The 19,178-nt window shown below is 42.6% G+C and overlaps 1 protein-coding gene across 1 annotated transcript in view; it reads right to left on the reverse strand.

Annotated features, from left to right (window-relative positions):
• Nucleotides 1-19,178, reverse strand: part of COG2 (component of oligomeric golgi complex 2) — a 1,275,772-nt gene that overhangs the window by 619,308 nt on the left and 637,286 nt on the right. Inside the window, exon 9 of the mRNA XM_044076075.1 lies at nt 14,331-14,457. Within this exon, the coding sequence (XP_043932010.1) occupies nt 14,331-14,457 (127 nt within the window). The remainder of the gene's footprint in view (nt 1-14,330; nt 14,458-19,178) is intronic.

Here is a 19,178-nt window from a genome sequence, read left to right on the forward strand (position 1 = left end):
CAGGACGGTGTTTAGTGAGACTGACAGGCTGTCTGAAGTATCTTCTGTAGATATGAAAGTTCTTTGGAAGGCCAATTATTACTCCCTTCCATCATCTATAAAGCTTTACTAAATGTAGTTTCCTTAGAGAAGAAATGGCTCGGTCAACAACCTCCACAGTAGAAATCAATGAGGTGAATCTTTTTGATTCTCTTCCTTGGAATGTGTGAAGAGTCCTCTGTTTCAAAAGATAAACTAAAAAGCCAACTGGCCTGAAGCACTTGAATTCCCCAAATCACCTGAAACAAAAACAGAATTTTGCATTGGAGTAAGGTAGAAGCCCTATGTTAAGCCATCTTCTATTAAGCCCCAAAAGGCCAGGGTACCCAAAAACAGGAATCTGGCAAAAATACCCTTCCTAAAGTCAACTGTGTCTGTGCAGCACACTATAGTTCTGCCACACTGTTGTATGTAATACTGGGTGGGCAGATACTGGGACCCAATTTCAGCCCAGTGGGAAGCTGAACAAATCCCAATGGAGCCAGGGTAAGAAACCAAACACTGAGCACGGCAGTCTATGGTTGAGCTGGCATACATGACAAAAACAGGCCTGCACTAGAGGGAGCAATGTTGGACTTCCTAAAGACAGCATGGAATCAACAAAAGCCATTAGTAGGTTTAGTGAGGCTGTCAGCATCATCCAACTCAACTTAGAATCTTGAAATGAAGAATCCACCGAATCATTAGGACAAGGAAGGCAACAAGTGTTCACATCCAGTTCAACTTCATGCTTCTCAAAAGAGAAAGGGAGTAGAGTGACAGAAATTGCTTATGATGAAGCTGCACAATGGCCTTGGGAAGTTCAGAATAATAAATAACAAGAGGAGGAAAAGACTTCCAGATGGAGGATGGGAATAGCAGAGGAACCTTCAAGAGAAGAAAGTTATGGCAAAGTACTCACCACAACCTTTAAAGGACAAGTAGTAGGACTGGAGGAATTCTATTTCAGTGGCTCAAGCACCTGTATCTGTAGAAAGCACAACTTTGATTCCAACCAGTTTAAAAGATTTAGCATTAATGTAGGCCTGCTTAATAGACTTGGTCAACCTGTGACGAAAGCTGTCCCTTACAAGACTTAAAGAAAACTGGGTGAGCAACACACACATTTAGAACTTGGAGGGCAAATAGGCTTAGGAGAGAATTCCCCCCTCCCATTTATCCAAAGGCATCAAAGAATCAGCAGGAAGTTACTGAGACTTGTATTGAAACAAAAACTCTAATAAAAAGGTACAAAGCTGCTTTGTCACTTTAAAGGTGCCTTGTTAAACTGAGTAAAGAAAAATATAGGAAATTTGCTTTCCATAGTCACACTTTTTGGAGGAATGAGGTGTGATGGCAAAAAAAAGTGCTAAAGCCGCAAGACAAACTAAAGAAGTCTCAGCAGAACAGCTAAGTGGCAATGCCCAAGTGGCAGAATGCGCTCAGCTACAGTAAGACAAAGAAGAATTACAAACGCTGTAAAAGGTTACCAAATAGAATGACGATTAAGGATGTAAACTACAATCACAAGACCAGGGAGATTAAATCTCAATAGCCAGGGGACATTTGGAATCCAGTCAATCATATTTAGAGCCAGGAAGAAACTGGAAATGAAGGAAAGTAGTACAGAGTATCATGGACAGGATGAGGTGTAGACTAGCCTGGTAACATTTTACCCACCCAGAAGAGCATAAGCAGTCTCTCCAAATCAGAAAAGTCAATCAAGTCTGAATCTCCTCAGCACAGTTGCCTTCTTCCTCTGACAATCTAGACAAAAATGTATCATTGTTACTTAAGAAACCAGTTATAAAAATGACCAACAGTAAAGCAACATAAGTCACTAATAAAACAAATGAAAAAAATCATGATAACATGGGGTATTTATGTTCTTCACATATCTATTTCAGTGCCACTCATGGCAAGGAAACCAGGATTGATCTTTCAAAGGTAAGAGATGAGGAAGGGAGCAAAATAAGGCTGGTCAAAATGGAATAAAAGGTGGATAAATCCAACTGCTGTGGTTTGTGATTACAGTGACTATCCTTAGAAAAGATGATCTTTCTCAGCTGCTCAATAAATTTGCAATTTAGCCCATATGAAATATACCATTTTTTTCCTCTCTTGCATTTCTGCACTCCCTGGAGCCAACCAACAACTCATGCCACGTCTCTTCCTTGTTCACCCGGACTTCTGATCCTACCAACTGTGTCCCTGAACTTTCTCCAACTCATGATTGGGGAAAGCAAGGAGATCTAGGCACCTGGTGCAGCATCATACTACATGGTAATATGTTTCACTTTAATTACCATCCATGTGCATACGGGTAATTATTTTGGGGAATGGACGTCAGTGCTGCCAGGCCCCTCACCTCCACAAGGGGCCATAGACTTGGCTTTATCCCTCAGTGCTACTGACACAAGCTGAAAGAAATTATCCTTGCTGGAGAGGGAAGAGTGCAATAAGAAAGCAAGAAGATAAGGACCAAAAAAGTCACTCATTAGAAAGTGTTTGTCTGAACCAAAGCATGTAGCTCTACAGCATACCTAAGTTCTTCGAACACCCATTAGCTGAAGGCATCACTTACCATTAGGTTAGACTAACAGACTAATCTTGGAAAGGCAAGAGATGAAACAGTTTCTACACAAATCAATCCAAAGACTCTAATCGAAGCTAAAGTACTGTTAAACCAAGGCTAACATTTTAACCAAACTTCTCATTTGACTAGGGCAGATGTAACCACAGTCACAAAGAGCTGCATTGTATATGAATTTATAAACATATGATTAAATCTGAGAGTTAAAATACATTTATGAAACAGTTGCAGAACAAGCTTGGTGATTGGTGAATAAGGTAATTATGCTACATAATCCAAGATCAATACTTTTAAAATGGATTCCACTTAAGAAAACATCAACATTTTTGCATCACTGTCTTCAGGAGTGTTGGCATCAACTATAATTTTTTTCCTACTCTTGGTAGAAACATAATCAGCCTGGTGCAAACAGGGTAAAGGGATTTTAAAGTATTACTGGAAACTCTGAAATTTTGAACCATTGTTCTATAAACATGACCTGTTAGGAATAATTTAAGAGTTCTAAGGCACATTTTAATTAAAACATCGACACATTTATGTAAAGATTTACTAGGGAAGGTGAGTCCTAAAGCATCAAAACATCGTTGAAGGCAGAGCTGTAGGTGCAGGTTTATACTAACATATTCTATTGTCAAAAATAAATGAAGCAAAAAAATTCAACATATTCAAAAATTAATTGGAAAATCACAAAACAAGTTAAATCTTCAGTTTAAGTGAACCAAACTCATTACCATTGCCTTTCAAATCAGATACAGAGAAATGTTCTTTTTTATCATTAACATTCATTCTCCAATACCAAATTTATCCAATTCAAGTTCATAAAGGTTGTACAGGGATTTACAGCATATGTCAGAAGTGAATGGGCACAAACAGAGGAACTAATGCGGACTAGAACAATAGTCTTTTGAAGCAGGCAGACACACACACACACACACACACACACACACACACACACACACACACACACACACACATGGCATGCATAACCCAATGGGTAATTTGGAGGATTACCAGTTTACCTACAGTACATGTCTTTGAAATGTGGCGCACTGAGGTACTCAGCAAAAGTAGATGCTAGCAAAGGGAAGACATGTAAACTCCACCAAGAACGCATCACAGGACAAGAAAGAAAATGTAGAGCCAAGTACCATGAGAATGACAAGCTAAACTATTTTTAAATGTATAAGGATATTTCTTACAGTCACAGTCTAAACATATTTTTGAAATACTTGTTTTCTTTCTCAGTTTTCTTGACTGTTCTGTTCTATTCAGTTAACAAACAAACATATTCACTCACTGGCATTGACTTCAATGTAAAATTCCACAGGGTAGCTTCAATGGAAATAATTTCTCTGCCATCAGTCATTTTTACTTCAGGACGCTTGGACATATTAACAATTACTTTTACTCAATTCATTAGCAGGAGGTATGAACAGAGATATGAGGAAACATTTCCTGTCAGAAATAATGTCAAAAAGCATTGAAAAATGGATCTTTATATTAAATTTTTGGTATGATTTTAAAATTAACATATCACCAGGTAGTATGAAGGCAAATCCCAGGAAAGTGCACGGAGTCAGAACTCATCCTGCACAGTAGCATGAGAGCACAGTAGCTTAAAGCTCACTGTACTTGGAACTGAAAAATACTTGAGTGGGGTCATGCATTAACAAACAGCTTATGGAAAGCTTCAAAGCTCAGATCGGTGAAACAACACACACCACTGTTAGACAAACAAATTTAAGCTAGAGGTTTTTATAGTATGCACGAGTCTGTCCATTAGGGATTTTCCTTTAAAGCAGTTAATTTCTTGTTTTGTGATGCTTTCTGTGAGGATATGTCCCTTAAAGTACTGAGTACAACAGTCTATCAATTAAGGATTTGTCCTTTCAAGCACTAAGTTCAACACTAGACGGTTAGTATGTCGAAAACAGTGAAAACATTTGTTCTAGTGCTACTTCATAAGTAGTAAAGCATTTCAAATTGTTTCTCAACAGATTAGTTTTAAATTAAACTGGATGTACACCTGAATTTGTATTGAAACCGGGAGTAAAACAGTTACTATCCTAGCTAATGCTGCATATTTTGTACTAAATAACTTGCAGAATACTGAAACAATTAAACAAAAGTACGTGATTTTAATAAATGTGGACTAGAACAAGCCGCGGTGTGGTACAGTGGTAGCGTTGTTGCCTCACAGCAAGAGGTTCTCCTGTTCGATTCTTGGCTTGAGTGCCTTCTGTGTGGAGTCTGCATGTCCTCCCCTTGGTCGAGTGGCCTCCGAAAGACATGCGTGAATGGGCGTGCCTTCGCTGAAGGTTGGGCGTCGGGCTGGTAACTCGGCACCATAAAAATCGGCTGCCAATCATTAGCGGACCGGAGTTCCGCTGTGGCGACCCCTAACCGGGAAAAACCGAAAAGACAAACAACAACGTGATTTTAATAAAAAATTCTTAGTAATTAGTTTTATAATACTGTTACTTAAAAAGACATACATTTCAGACAGTCTTTTTAAAGAATATGCTGGGTCATAGGAGACTCCATCATGAGACACACTGTCACCCTTCCTCACAAGGCTGGATAAACAGAGGGTTAGTCAGTTGCCTGTCAGGGGCCAGGATTCGCCATATCATGCAGGCACTAAGGTCACTCAGCCTGCAGGCACTAAGGTCACTCAGCCATAAGTACCAGTATGACTCAGTCATAGTCCATGTGGGTGTACATGAGCTGAGATGTACATCCGTGGACTATATGAAAAAATACATGACATCTCTGAATGGATCTAGGACTTTTGATCGAAAGATCAAAAGACCAAATCCATTTCGGGCGAGCATACTTACATGAAAGTGCTTTTCACCGGAGAAGCACTTTCGCGTAAGTATGCCTATCGGGGAGGTCAGAAGGAATTCCCTTTTCCCCACTGTAGTGCGATCTCGGAGGAAGAATATTAAAGTAGGGGGTGTGGGGGGCACAGGGGGGTGAAGCCCCCCTGCAAAAATGTTAATGTAGTGTTTTATTTTTGTTTGTTTTTTTGGAACACACTTTAACGAAAGCGCTTTTTCGATGAAAGCATTTTCAAAGTGTTTTCGGTGGTAATGGATTCGGACTTTTGATCAAAATTATATCCCTCTGAATGCGTGTTTCAGGCTGGTAGGAGCCTCACACTGAGCAGCATTCTACCTCACCAAGAATAATACCACAATAAAAACAAAAATTGACTTCAATAATTGGTGGAAAGCATGCTGGCAGTGCAGGGCTACAATGCCTCACACACATTTACACCACCCTCTGAAAAGGAAACAAAAATGAAAGAATGCGGTATTTACATTTACATAAAAAAACAATCACACCTCAAGATTGGTCAAGTAGAATGACTCGCTTTAACCACTTTATGTCCAGCTGACCATAGGCAAAATCCCCCATCACATCACCGTTAGCTACAGGTCCATGACCATGAAGCATGAAAACCACTCTGAATACCTTAAGTTACCAAAATCACTTATCATTCAGTGGAGTACCACTGGGCTCAGTACTAGGCCCCCATCTGCTTGGGATACACTTCCCAGATGCAAAGGCAAGTGCAGATGGCCTCTGGATGACCAAATTTGCTGATGACAGCAAGACGGAGGCAATCACCGACTCCCCAAACGGTGTTGATATCCTACAGAAAGGCCTGATCCAGACTAATGACTAGTGTTAGAGCCATGACCTCAAACTAAATAAATGAAGTACATAACAATACCCTTTGGGAAGTCAAATACCCTTGCAAATTACAACACTGACAGCCCCCCTTCCAAAGTGTGGACCCAGTGGCAAGAGGTCTAGGTACTGAGATAGTAATCTGAACTTTGTCTACCATGTATCCATGTGGTGAGGAAATCCTTCTATGTGGCTCAGCTTATAAGTAAGGACATGGCATCAAAATCTAAGGATGTCACAGTACTACTGTACTCAGTCCTTGTCAGACCAATAATGGTGTACAATACACCATTTGGCAAGTACCTTACCAGGCACATGCAACAGTTGAAGTATCCTCAGAGATTTCTCACCAAAAAAAAAAATACAGGGTATAACCACCATGTCATACGCAAACTAATTAAAAACCCTGTCACTGTATTTAGTTTCCAAGGGGTGATCTATGCTTGACCCTAAGGCAGTCTCTGACAAAGTCCTAATGAAAATGGTGCATATTCACAAAACAAACTACACAAGGGTTACCCACTCCAAGGATCTAAATGTGATCTCGGACGTTAACAGGTCATGCTGGAAAGTCAGAAATGTGTCTCAGAGATTGCCCATTCTCTGGAATAGGCTTCCTATTTATGTGAAGCAGAGCCCTTCTCTGACCACCTTCAAGCGCAATCTGGACCAATGGATAGGAAATCCCAAATTCACTCCTGGGGTGGTGCCCATGTTCCTTATGGACAGAGGCAGTCTGTAAAAATGATCAAAACCCTGCTTGCTGACCCTAGTTATCTTTCCTCTAAGGATAGAAAAATTGAGTAAAAGCTAGGCAAGACTGGTCAGTCTTGCAAGGACTCTTGAGCAGTTAGCCTAGTAATCTCCTATGAACTGGTTTACTTGAACCTGTGCACCTGAAAGACATGCTTTACACATTTATTTATCCTTAGAATGCTAACACAGTTGATCGTGGGAATATGCTATACATACACTCCATGTTCTGTACACACCACATTTAGGGGCAACAAACTATAATTCTAAGACTCATATCTGTGAGTCCTGGGAATAATAAAAAAAAATATGAAAACTATAGGAGGACAGCTAATATCAAACTTGCAGCTCTACCTGAAAATGATCTTTGCAGAGGCAAGCCCCCATGCATCCCTAAACCCCCTGCTATTTATACATAATAACTCAGTGGTCATCACACTTCTGCAAAAAGGGAATATTTAGTCTTGTTCTTCTCAGACTCTCACTTACCTGTCTAAGAATTTAAAACTTAGGTCTTTCTGTTATATGTTTGTGCAAATTCAAGATTAACATGGGATTGTTATCCAGCTTCTGACTGTCACATTAGCAACCAGCAAGTTGTGTATATACACTCAAGCTTAATATGGAATTTTCATCTAACAGGTCATTACCAAGCTGGCAACCTGCCAGCCTCTTTAAAAGTACAGTTGTGTACACTTACCATAAATGTAAATGTTCGAGTGTATTGACTGCTGCAGTCATCAACTGTGGGTTTATCCCTGCTGTGGTAGCCCAAAGTCAGCCCAAATATCAGAGTCAATTTTTTTTTTTTGTCAGTGCTATAAAGCAAGGCAGACGGCATCATTACATCAGTTTTTCTTACCCGAACCCATCAGAAGCACAAGGAAATAAGGAAAAGTGGTTCTGGTGGCCAAAAGCCACCGTGGTAAGGTTATGTCCCCCTAGGGGAAGATGCTAAAAGGGGGATGGAGGGGAGGGAAACCAGGACTGCAAAAGTGAATACACTCGAACATCTACATTTATGGTAAGTGTACACAACTGTACTATGTTCTTCGTGTTTCACTGTTGCAGTCATCACCTGTAGGAGGATTCCCAAAGCTGAGGAGAGGGGTGGGAAGGAAAGGCTAGAGTCCTACGCATGGGTCAACAGGCACTGAAGAACTGCAGAAGCAAACACTGCTCTAGACTTAGAAAAAAAGAGGTAGGTGGTAATGATTTGTAAAGGTATGGACAGAGGTCCAGGTGGAAGCTTCCAAGATGTCCCTGGTGGGGACTGCTCTGAGGAAGGCTGTGAATGTGGTGGCTGTCCTAGTGGAATGGGTACGGTTAGACTTAGGGGGTTTCCCATGCAGTCTCTAGCAAAAATGGATACAGTGTGATATCCATTTGGAAATGCTTTGTTTGGAAATGGGCTTCCCCCTCTGCCCCAGGTGCACGGCTGACAAGCAGTTGGTCTGTTTTTCTGAAAGGTTTAGTACGGTCCAGATAGTATCTGAGTTGTCTGTGCACATCTAGCGAGTGTAGAATTCATTCCCCCTTGTTTTGAGGGTTGGGAAAGAAGGTGGGTAGGTGTATGGCCTGCTTGAGGGTCACATCAGATACCACCATAGGCATAAGTGAGGGGTTAGTCCTCAGGAAGTCCCTTGTCTGCATGGAAAATGATGAAGGGATTAACAGCCATGAGATCCAGAAGCTCTTAGACCCTTCTGGCTGAGGTGCTAGCTAGTAGGAAGGCAGTCTTCCAGGAGAGGTATTTCAATTCTGTAGAAGCAGCAGGTTCGAAAGGAGGTAAGGTTTGTTTTTCTAGAACATAATTCAGATCCCAGGGTGGTGTGGGAGGCCTTCTGGGAGGTCTGATATTAGAAGCCCCTCTGAGGAATTGCTTAATCAAAGGATGAGAGAAGAGGGGTGCGTCTGAATCGTAATGGGAAGAAATGGCTGAGGCATGGATTTTAATAGAGGAGAAAGAGAGGCCACTATTGAGCAACTCGGCTAGGAATAGAAGGATGGGAGGTACTGGCCCCTTTGGAGTGGCTCCAGGAGCAGAATCTTTTCCATTTCCATGCATATGATTTTTCTGGTGCTGGGCCTTCTGGCCTCATTGATGATGTCTAGGACCTGTTTGCTTAACAGGGATTCCTTATTTACTTTTAAGGTATAAGCCATGTTGAAAGATGGAGAGTCTGTAAGTCTGGCTGCAGTATCCTCTCCCTCCACTGGGTCAAGAGGTCTGAGATCAGGGGAAGTTGCTTGGGGGCTGTAAGGTCAGGCTGTGCAGTAAAGGGTACCAATGGTGTCTGGGCCAATCTGGAGCAAGGAGGATTGTCTTTGGTCTCTCCTCCTTTATTTTGATCAGTACCTTGGGAATAAGGGGCAGAGAAGGCAACACATACACAAAGAGGGAGTTACACGGGAAGGTCAAGGCATCCACCTTCCACGCTAGGAGGTGATACTTCCTGGCACAGAACTTTTGCAGCTGGTGGTTGAGGTGTGAGGCAAAAAGATCCACTTCTGGAGTCCCCCACTCCTGAGTGATTTGCAGAAAGACTTTCCTGTGGAGCTGCCATTCATCGTGGGAGTCCAGTAAGTTTCTGCTTATGTGGTCTGCCAGGGTGTTGTTGACCCCTGGTAGGTATTGGGCAACTAGGTGTAGACCCATGGAGGTGGCTGTAAGCCAGAGACTAATGGCTAGCCAGAACAAGGGGTAAGATTGGGTCTCTCCCCCACCCCTTTTGTTGATATACCACATTACTGTGGTGTTGTCTGTTTTTATAAGAAGAACCACTGGCCTGAGATGGGGTTTGAAAGATGTCAGAGCCTTTTGTACTGCCATCATTTCTTTCTGACTGATGTGCAAGTAAAGTTGCTGGGCATCCCAAAAACCTTGGGTGCACCTGCCTGCTAAGTGAGTGCCCCAAGCAAAGTCTGAGGCATTGGTAGTGATGTTCTGGCCGGTAGGGTGGATGATGAAGGGAAGGCCCTTGTTCCTGGTACAGGCCTCTGCCCACCAGAGGAACTCTGCCTTTATACAAGGTATCAGAGGGAGAGAGGTCTCTAGGTACTGAGAGTGCTGGCAACAAAGGTTCTAGATACCACTGAAGTTTTTTCATGTGAAGCCTGGCCAAAGGAATGAGAAAGATGCAAAATTCCATGTATCCCAGGGCTTGCAGGAAGTTCCTCCCAGTGAGGTGACTTCTGGAAGCCAGCTGGGTAAAGTAAAGAGGCAGGAAGCTCTGCTTTTCTGGGGATAGGAAGGCCATTTGGGATGCTGTGTCCAGCAGAGCTCCCAAGAAAATGATCTTCCTGGTCGGATTTTGCTTTGATTTCTTCTCGTTGATGGTGAACCCTAGGGAAGTTAGGAGTGACTTGATAAAGAGAAGGTCTTGGAGTAGCTTTTCTTTGCACTCTGCCTGAATGAGGCAGTCATCCAGGTAAGGGTAAATCTTTGTCTGCAGAATGCTATGGCTGGGGCCAAGCATTTGGTGAATACTCTGGGTGCAGTATACAAGCCAAAGAGCAGCGCAGAGAACTGAAAGTGTTGTGAGCCTGCTCTGAAGCACAGGAATTTCCTACATGATTCCCTGATGGGGACGTGGATGTAGGCATCTTTTAGGTCTAGGGTCACTAGCCAGGCAGTTTTTGTTAGTATAGGCAGTAGTTGCTGCAAAGTTAGCATTTTGAATCTGGGGACCACCAGGGAGGTGTTCAGAATGGGTGGATCCAGGATGGGGTGCCAAGTGCCCTCTTTTCTGGGAACAAGGAATAGTCTGGAATAAAATCCTTTGCCGGTTTGATCTGAGGGGACAGGATCCACTGGCCCCCCTGGGATATGAGAGTTTGAACCTGTTTCAATGCCTCTGCCCACTGATTTGGAGGTTAAGTCTGGGTACCCTCTTGGAATTGGGAGTTCACTGAAAGAGAATTTGTGTCCCTGAAAAATTATCCATAGGACCCATTGGTCCTTTATTACAGAAAACAAATGGTCTTTGAAGAGGGAGAGCCTTCCTGCAAGTTTTTGGTGAGGGAAGAGAGAGCAGAGGGGGGACAGGGAGTCATTGGGAGTGTTTACCGTAGAAGGTTGGCTTAGAATTCCCTGCCTTAGAGATGGAAATGGTCCATTGTTTGCTTCTCTGCTGGCCCTGGGAAATGGGGCTGGATGCTTTGTCCCTGCAAGGCTTACCTTGGCCCTGTCTACTAGGTGTAGGGAAGGCCCAGTGCTTAGAGGGAAAGTTCCTGCTGAACCTGGGAGGTTGAACCTGAAAGAAATCTTTTACTGTTTGCACAGATTTTGCTTGGTCTTCCATCTTTTTAAGCACCTCTTTTGCTTTTCCCCCCAAACAAGTGCTCCTTATCTAGGGGTGCATCAATAAGCTTAGACTTGACATGATCAGGGAGAGGTTGTTCCTTCAGCCATGCATGTCTCCTAATAACAGATCCCATCACTGCTGCCCTGCTAGAGGCTTCTAGGGCGTCATATCCACATTATAATGAGTGTTTGGCCACTTGACAAGCAGAGTGCAGTAAATCTGCTAACTCTTTTGAATTGGCACAGTCAGGAAAGGAAGCAATTTTCTGTTTTAATAGTTCCAAACTGCGTTGTTGATATTTCAACATATGGAACTGACAACTGAGTACTTTGATAGCTAAGGTTGCAGAGCTGTACACTTTTTTATCCCATCTGTCCAGAGCTCTGAAGTCCTTGTCAGAAGGAAGAGGATTCTTGGCAGAACTAGTCTTAGCTCCTTTAGGTCCCTGTGTAATGACCTCTGGGTCTGCAGCAAGACTTCTGTACAGGTATTTGTGAGAATCCGGTACTCTGTAGTACCTGTCAGGTTTACTGGGTGCAGGAGGAAGGGCGTCGGTGGCTAAGCTGGATTCCTGGAAAACATCATCCATCGTTTCTAAAATGGGGGGGGTGGCCAGAGGTCTGTGCTGGGGCAGGTCCAGAAACTCTCTAAGCCTTTTCTTAGACTGTGGGAAGTCCTGAGATTCCCAATGGAAATGTTCTGAGGGAGTTAAGGGTTTCCCCAAAGGAAAGGTCCTCTGGAGGGGAGGCAGAAGGGATGGATTCCTCTGCATCTAAATCCTCACAAGTAGTTAAGGGATGCTGTTCGCCTTCAAAAACTGAATAGTCAGATTCCTCAGAATCCTGTTCTGTCATAATTTCTGGAGAAGGATGATTTTTTCCTTTTAGAGGTTGTGGCCTGAGTACCCTGGATAAGGGAAATGAGATCCTCTGCCATTTTTCAGCATTTGTGCTTGGGGTGGTGGACCAGTAGCAAGATGGTGGTTAGAAGCAGATTTTCTAGGAGTGGCCTGGCTTCTAGGCCTGAGAGAATCCGTCGTTCTGAGAGAAATGGTAGTCCGAAGAGAAGACGTCAGTTTCTGTCTAAATTCAGTACTGTGAAATGCCTCCTCAGAAGCCGGTGCCTTCGTCGTGGCTCCGGACCTAAACAAAGAAGAGACAGCCAGAGGCTCGGAAGATGAAAAAGACTTCTGCGGTATACCGGACTCCAAATGGGTCTTCGTAGAGGCCTGCTTAGACATCCAATCGGGCATCAGGGGCTCTGAAAGCACCTCAGTGAATTCTTGAGAACTGACTATCTGCTTAGCAGTAACATTGTCAGAAGGCTTAGCCTTGTGTGGTCTGGCTCTATCTTTATCTCTATGTTTTTTCGGAATGTCCACAGATTGTTGGCTGATGGATGCCATATCGGAATGAGAAGACGGAACACAAAAATAACTGTCTACAAAAAGAACTCTATGGCGAATGGTTCTAACATTAAAGAGGGCACAGAACTGGCAATAGGGGATGTTGTGGTCTAAACAAGTGACGCAGTAAAAATGGAAGTCTCAGTGTGGGATCTGCTTTCCACAGGCGAGACAATTGTTAACTTTTTCAGACATCGGTTAGTGCAAGAAAAAAGGATCCCCAATGGGGTACTTAACTTTAGACGTTTTCAGCTGAAATTCAACTTCTGGTAGCGACTAACCGGCACTCGTGTGAACTGCGTCTGCTAAGGGCTCCACGGCAATAAAGACTGATGCAATGACATCAGATGCCTTGCTTTACAGCACTGACAACTTCACGTCAGACTACAGATGACAGCAGCCGACGCAAAAAAAAAAAAACATTGACTCTGGTATTCGGGCCGACCGAGGGCTACAACAGCAGGGATAACCCACAGGTGATGACTGCAACAGTGAAATACCAAGAACATCTACTAATGTATCATGGACTGCCAAACCAGCTATCAGACGATGATAAACAAAACTCTATAACAAAGATCAGTTTTTCTGTACCACAACACAGATCGCCTTCGTCATTACTAGAGTTCTGAGGGAGTCATTTTCAATGGTAGTTAGACTGAAATCTGGCTTTAAGGTGTAACACAAAAATAACAGCTAAATGATAGACCCCATAACAACTACAATGATTTATGCCAGCAAGAAATACACCTGCTTCTTTACCTGACACACAAAAATAAGAAAGACTTTTAAAGTACAGGTCATGGAAAGAATACATCTACTAAATGTAAATTGCATCAAATGCAATACCCTCAGATCTCTGATGTGCTAAGACAATTAGAAAAGCATTTTGCTTTTTGTTCTACTCAACTGCTGAAATAAATTCAGGTTAGGAATAAAACACTGGCTTTAAGATGAGATGCTGACTTTTGACATAACTTAAAAGAACTGAAGACCTTCCTTCCTCCAGCCCACACTGGAAGGCAGCAACTACTCACTGCTATGCCTTTTGGGTCTAGCTGCATGTCCAAGAAATGCATATTATCCATAAAGACTGAACAGACTGAATACAGGAATGATGGACATATTTATGCATGACTCATACAAAGTATGAAATTCAAATGCATTCTATGTGAGGGAACCATGCTCCAACCTATTTATTTTGTTATTAGTTTTCAGGTATGTATATATACACCAAAAATATCTGTAAAAATAATAAATGAAACATTCTGAATTCCCCATTTACTTGAGAGGCAGTTAAATTACTGAGCTAGTTTTAATATAACAACACATATTTTGAAATGCAGTACTAGTAGGAGACATCATTGTGTAAATGATGTAGCTTTTCACTGACAGCTTGATACCTTTCCTAACCTCAGATAAGTATCAAAATGTCCTAAGAACTAATGAGATGCTAGCAATAAAATGGACATCACTGCATTTTCTGAATTATTTTATACAATTACAATACAAGCTTCAGTGAAAAAGTTTCACACAGAAGGAAAAAATGTTTCTTTACCTCATGAAACACATCAGGATTTCCAGGGCTAAAAAGGGATGGCAGCCTTTCTTCTAAGCCACGTACCATTTCAGGCCAAACTGAATTCACTAAAAAGTCATAACCAGGAACTATGTCTGCTTTGTCACTAAAACAAAAGTGAAAAAATAAATTACTTTAGCACTACAAAAATAAGATAAACACTGCAGATGATTATGAAGTAAAAGAAATGTACAATATATTGAATTATACTAACTTGTCAAAAGAATAAAAGAAAGAAGGGACTTGTAAACGGATATTTAATTCTATACCACATGATGTGTCTGTTCCAACTCAAGACTGTCAAGTCAACCCACATAGTTGCATATCTTCAAGGGCACTACTTTATTTAGAAATCAGATTTGTTTGGAATTTTAATGAAGAAATGTAACCAAGTGAAATAAATTATCACAATAGTCATTTACTAGTGAAGCAGTTCATCCTCTGATAAATTTGTCATTTTCAGTACACACATGGGCAGCAGGGTGGTACAGTGTTGTGCACTGCTGCCTCAAAGCACATGCCGCTCCTGTTTGGTTACAGACAGGTGTGCCTTCTGTGTGGAGCCTGCATGTCCTCCATGCAGTCACAGTAATTTCTGGCAGGAGATCTGGCTTTCTACCATATAACATATACCACTGACAACTCACACATGAAATGATCTTTCAACCTCTCTATCAGAAAGTGTGCATGTGTGGTGGGGTATACTGTGATGGACAGGCTCCCTTGTCTAGGACTCCAGGATAAATTTCTCTACCTTCTGGCTAATGAATGTTGGGATAAGCTCTTAGTCCCTCAAAACGTGTACACAGAAATGATGGAAGAGCACTGAAAAGTCAAAGGTTTCAGTGAGTTTCTACAAATACAGATCAAGCAGAGAAATATTACTTTAAGTGGGATTTCAGGCGCCACACATTTTAAAGAATTACAACAGGTATATTATTTACTTTGAAACAAAAGCAATTTTCTTATATAAACTATTAGAAATACAACAATGTTTTTGCAGCTGGGTATTCCAAGTTCAAGACCATTCAGTCCTGGAGTAAAGTAATTCTTGAGATTTGCAAGAATACTTCATATTTCCTTAACCCCTGAAGCTGTAAAGCAGAACAGTTAGGAAAATTAAAATATGTGCAGTTGGGTGCAAGCCCCACAGCAAAAATTAGGATAGGTTCTGTTGATTAGGTTTTTGTGTCTGCAAGCATTGGGATGCATATACAGTGACACTCTGAGCATTTGGCAAGTTGATGTTAGTAAGGTCTGAGACACAGAATAAAGCCAGATTCCAAAAAGTCTTTGGTAGCATTATGGAAGGACTCTGATGCCATGCTACACTGTCATGAACCTACTACATTGTTCTGTCCCCAGTATGACATCATACCGGAGATCATAGTATGCCTGATTAATGTTGAAGATTATGTAAAAGTCTCTGCTCCATCTGTGGAAGGCTAAGCCATGGCCAGGTAATGTAAAGTACAGTTGTGTACACTTACCATAAATGTAGATGTTGGAGTGTATTCACTGTTGCAGTCATCTCATTTGGGGTTATCTGCTTGCAGTAGCCCTCAGTCGGCCTGATTATCAAAGTCTTGGGTCCTGCATCAGTTGCTGTCTCATCTTCCATGACGTCAGGTAGTCAGGGGTATAAAGCATGCAGCCATTGCCATTACATCAGTTTTTCTTGCCCCAGATGTCAGGTGCCCCCATAATGGGAAGCAATTATATACAAGGTTACACCTCCAAAAAAAAAAAAGCAAATACACCAAAAAGTTTTAAGCATAGTAAACAAGAATAGAGGTATAGTCCATAGAAGTCAGGGGGCTGGAGGGAGGGTAATCAGGACTGCAACAGTGAATACACTCGAACATTAAGTGTACACAACTGCACTATGTTCTTCGTGTTTCACTGTTGCAGTCATCACATTTGGGTAGAGTCCCAAAGCTAAGGATGGGAGGAGGTAATTAAATAGCATTAGGACCAGCTATAAGGTCCTGTAAGACTGCAGTGGCAAAGCCAGCTCTGGATTTAGACAAAATTGGCAAGTGGTAAGGCTTGGTGAAGGTATGTACAGAACTCCAGGTAGCAGCTTCTAGGATGACCCTGGTAGGGACACCTCTGAGAAAGGCTGTAGAGGTAGATGCAGCCCTGGCTAAATGTGGTCTTATCCCCTGTGGGGTAGGTTTTCCATGGTGCTTATAGCAGAAATGAATGCAATGGCCTATCCACTTAGAAATGGTTTGTTTTGAAATGGCCTTCCCCCTCTGCCCCTGCAGCAAATGCAACCAGCAGCTGTTCAGATTCCTGAGAGTCTTAGTCCTGTCCAAGTAAAATCCAAGTTATCTGTGCACATCCAAGGAGTGCAGTATTCGTTCCCCTTTGTTCTATGGATTAGAAAATAAGGTTGGCAAATGAAAGGACTGATTAAGGGCCACACTGGATATCACCTTGGGCATGAAGGAGGGATTGGTCCTGAGGGACAGCCTGTCAGCATGAAATGATGAAAGGCTCCACTGCCATGAGGGCCTGTAATTCAGACACCCTTCTTGCTGAAGTGATGGCTAGAAGGAAGGCTGTTTTCCAAGAAAGGAATTTCAACTCTGCATTTTCAGCTGGCTCAAAGGGAGGTAGAGTGAGCTTTTCCAATACAAAGTTAAGGCCCCAGGCTGGAGTAGGGACTCTCCTGGGTGGTCTTGAGTTTTTGGCCACTCTGAGAAATTGCTTCAGCAGTGGATGAGAGAAGAGGGGTGGTTCTGTATTGTAATGAGCTGAAATGGCTGAAGAATGAATTTTGGAGGAGGAAAAGGAAAGGCCCTTGTGAAGCATCTCAGTTAAGTATTGAAAAATATGGGGTAAATTGGTTGCTGCTGTGCCCATCCCGAGTTTGGCTCCAGGAACTGAATCTTTTCAATTTTTCAGCATAGGATTTTCTAGTACTAGGCCTCCTTGCTTCCAGAATGACATCCATCATTTGCTTACTGAGGGATGGTAATGGAGAGATCAGGTAATTAGCCAGGCTGCCAGGTTCAGGTTTGATGTTGTGGGTGCAGAATCTGGCGCTCCTGCTGGGACAGCAGGGCAAGGGTCTGAGGCAGGTGCCATGGTGCCAGCAGTGACACACTGTGCAAGAGGGGTTACCAGTGTTGGCATGGCCAGTCTGGTGCAATCAGTATTGTCCTTGGTTTGTCCTGTTTGATCTTTAGCAGTACCTTGGAGAGGAGAGGCAGAGGGGGGAAAGGCATAAACTGATAGGTTTTTCCAGGTGAAGGACAGGGCATCCACTTTCCAAGCTTGTTTGTGGGGAGTCCTTGTGCAGAATTTGTCCAACTGGTAGTTCTGGGGGGAGGCAAATAGGTCTATCTCTGGGCTCCCCCATTTGTTTCTCAACATGTTGAATATCTTTGGTTCCAGTTTCCACTCATGTGGGTCCATGAGATTTCTGCTTAGGTTGTCTGCCAGTGTATTTAGCTTTCCTGGAAGGAATTCAGTCTGTAGGTGCACTTGGTAGCTCAAGGCTGTGTTCCATAGAGCCATGACTAGTCTGCAGAGAGGGTATGACTGGGTTCCCCCCTGCTTGTTTATGTACCACATAACAGTGGTGTTGTCAGTCTTTACCAATAATTGTCCTGGAAGAATGTGGCCCTTGAAGGCTGTCAGAGCATTCTGTACAGCTAACATTTCTTTTTGATTGATATGCAGGTGCATTTGATTCGGGTTCCATTTGCCCTGAATGCACTGCCATGCCAAGTGAGCCCCCCATGCATAGTCTGATGCGTCTGTTGTTAGGGTTTGGGTGACAGGGGGTAGAGTGAATGGCAGTCCCTTGTTTTGGTGGTAGCAGGCCTCTGCCCCCCAAAGGAACTCTATCTGTAGACAAGGTTTGATAGGAATCTTTGATTCTAGATCCTGAGAATGTTGACACCATAGGCTTTTTAGATACCAATGTAGTTTCCTCATATGCAGTCTTGCGTATGGAATTAGTAGAATGCAAGAGACCATGAACCCCAGGGCTTGCAATATTTTTCTTGCAGATAGCTGGGTCTTTGTGGCCAGTAGTTTGAAGTAGACTATCAAATGAACTTGTTTCTCTGGCGTGAGGTAGGCCATCTGGGAAGTTGTATTCAAGCTTGCTCCCAGGAATGCAATTTGTTGCAGGGTAGAAGATGTGATTTCTTTTTGTTTATGGTGTATCCCAGAGACTGATTTATTTTTGTTTATGGTGTACCCCAGAGACGTTTCTTTACAAATGCCAGATGATTTAATAGTATGTCCTGGCTTTCTGCCTGAATTAGAATATCTTCCAAGTATGGGTATATTTGAATATTTCTTTGCTTGAAAAATGCAATGATTGGAGCTAGGCACTTTGTGAATACCCTGGGCGCAGTAGATAAGCCAAAGGGTAGTGCAGAGAACTGATAGTGCATGTAGCCTGCTCTGAAGCGTAGGTATCTTCTGCAAGATTCCTTTATTGGGATGTGCAGGTAGGCTTCCTTTAAATCCAATGCTGCCAACCAGGCATCTTTGTCTAGCATGGGAAGCAGCTGATGAAGAGTTAGCATCTTGAAATTTGGGATTACCAAAAATGTGTTTAGGATACACAGGTCCAGGATAGGACGCCAGGAACTGTCTTTTATGGGTACCAGAAAATATCTTGAATAGAAACCTTGCCCCCATTCATCTTCTGGGACAGGTTGAATAGCTCTAATACTTAAGAGAGAGAGAACTTGCTTTTGAGCCTCTTCCCACTGACTTGGGGTTAGGTCTGGCCAACCGTTTGGGGTTAGTAAGGAGTGGAAGTGGAATCTTTATCCTTGAGAAACTATATTTAAAACC

The sequence above is a fragment of the Protopterus annectens genome, chromosome 1.part1 (assembly GCF_019279795.1).
Source record: "Protopterus annectens isolate FY-2018-M chromosome 1.part1, PAN1.0, whole genome shotgun sequence".
NCBI lineage: Eukaryota > Metazoa > Chordata > Ceratodontiformes > Protopteridae > Protopterus > Protopterus annectens.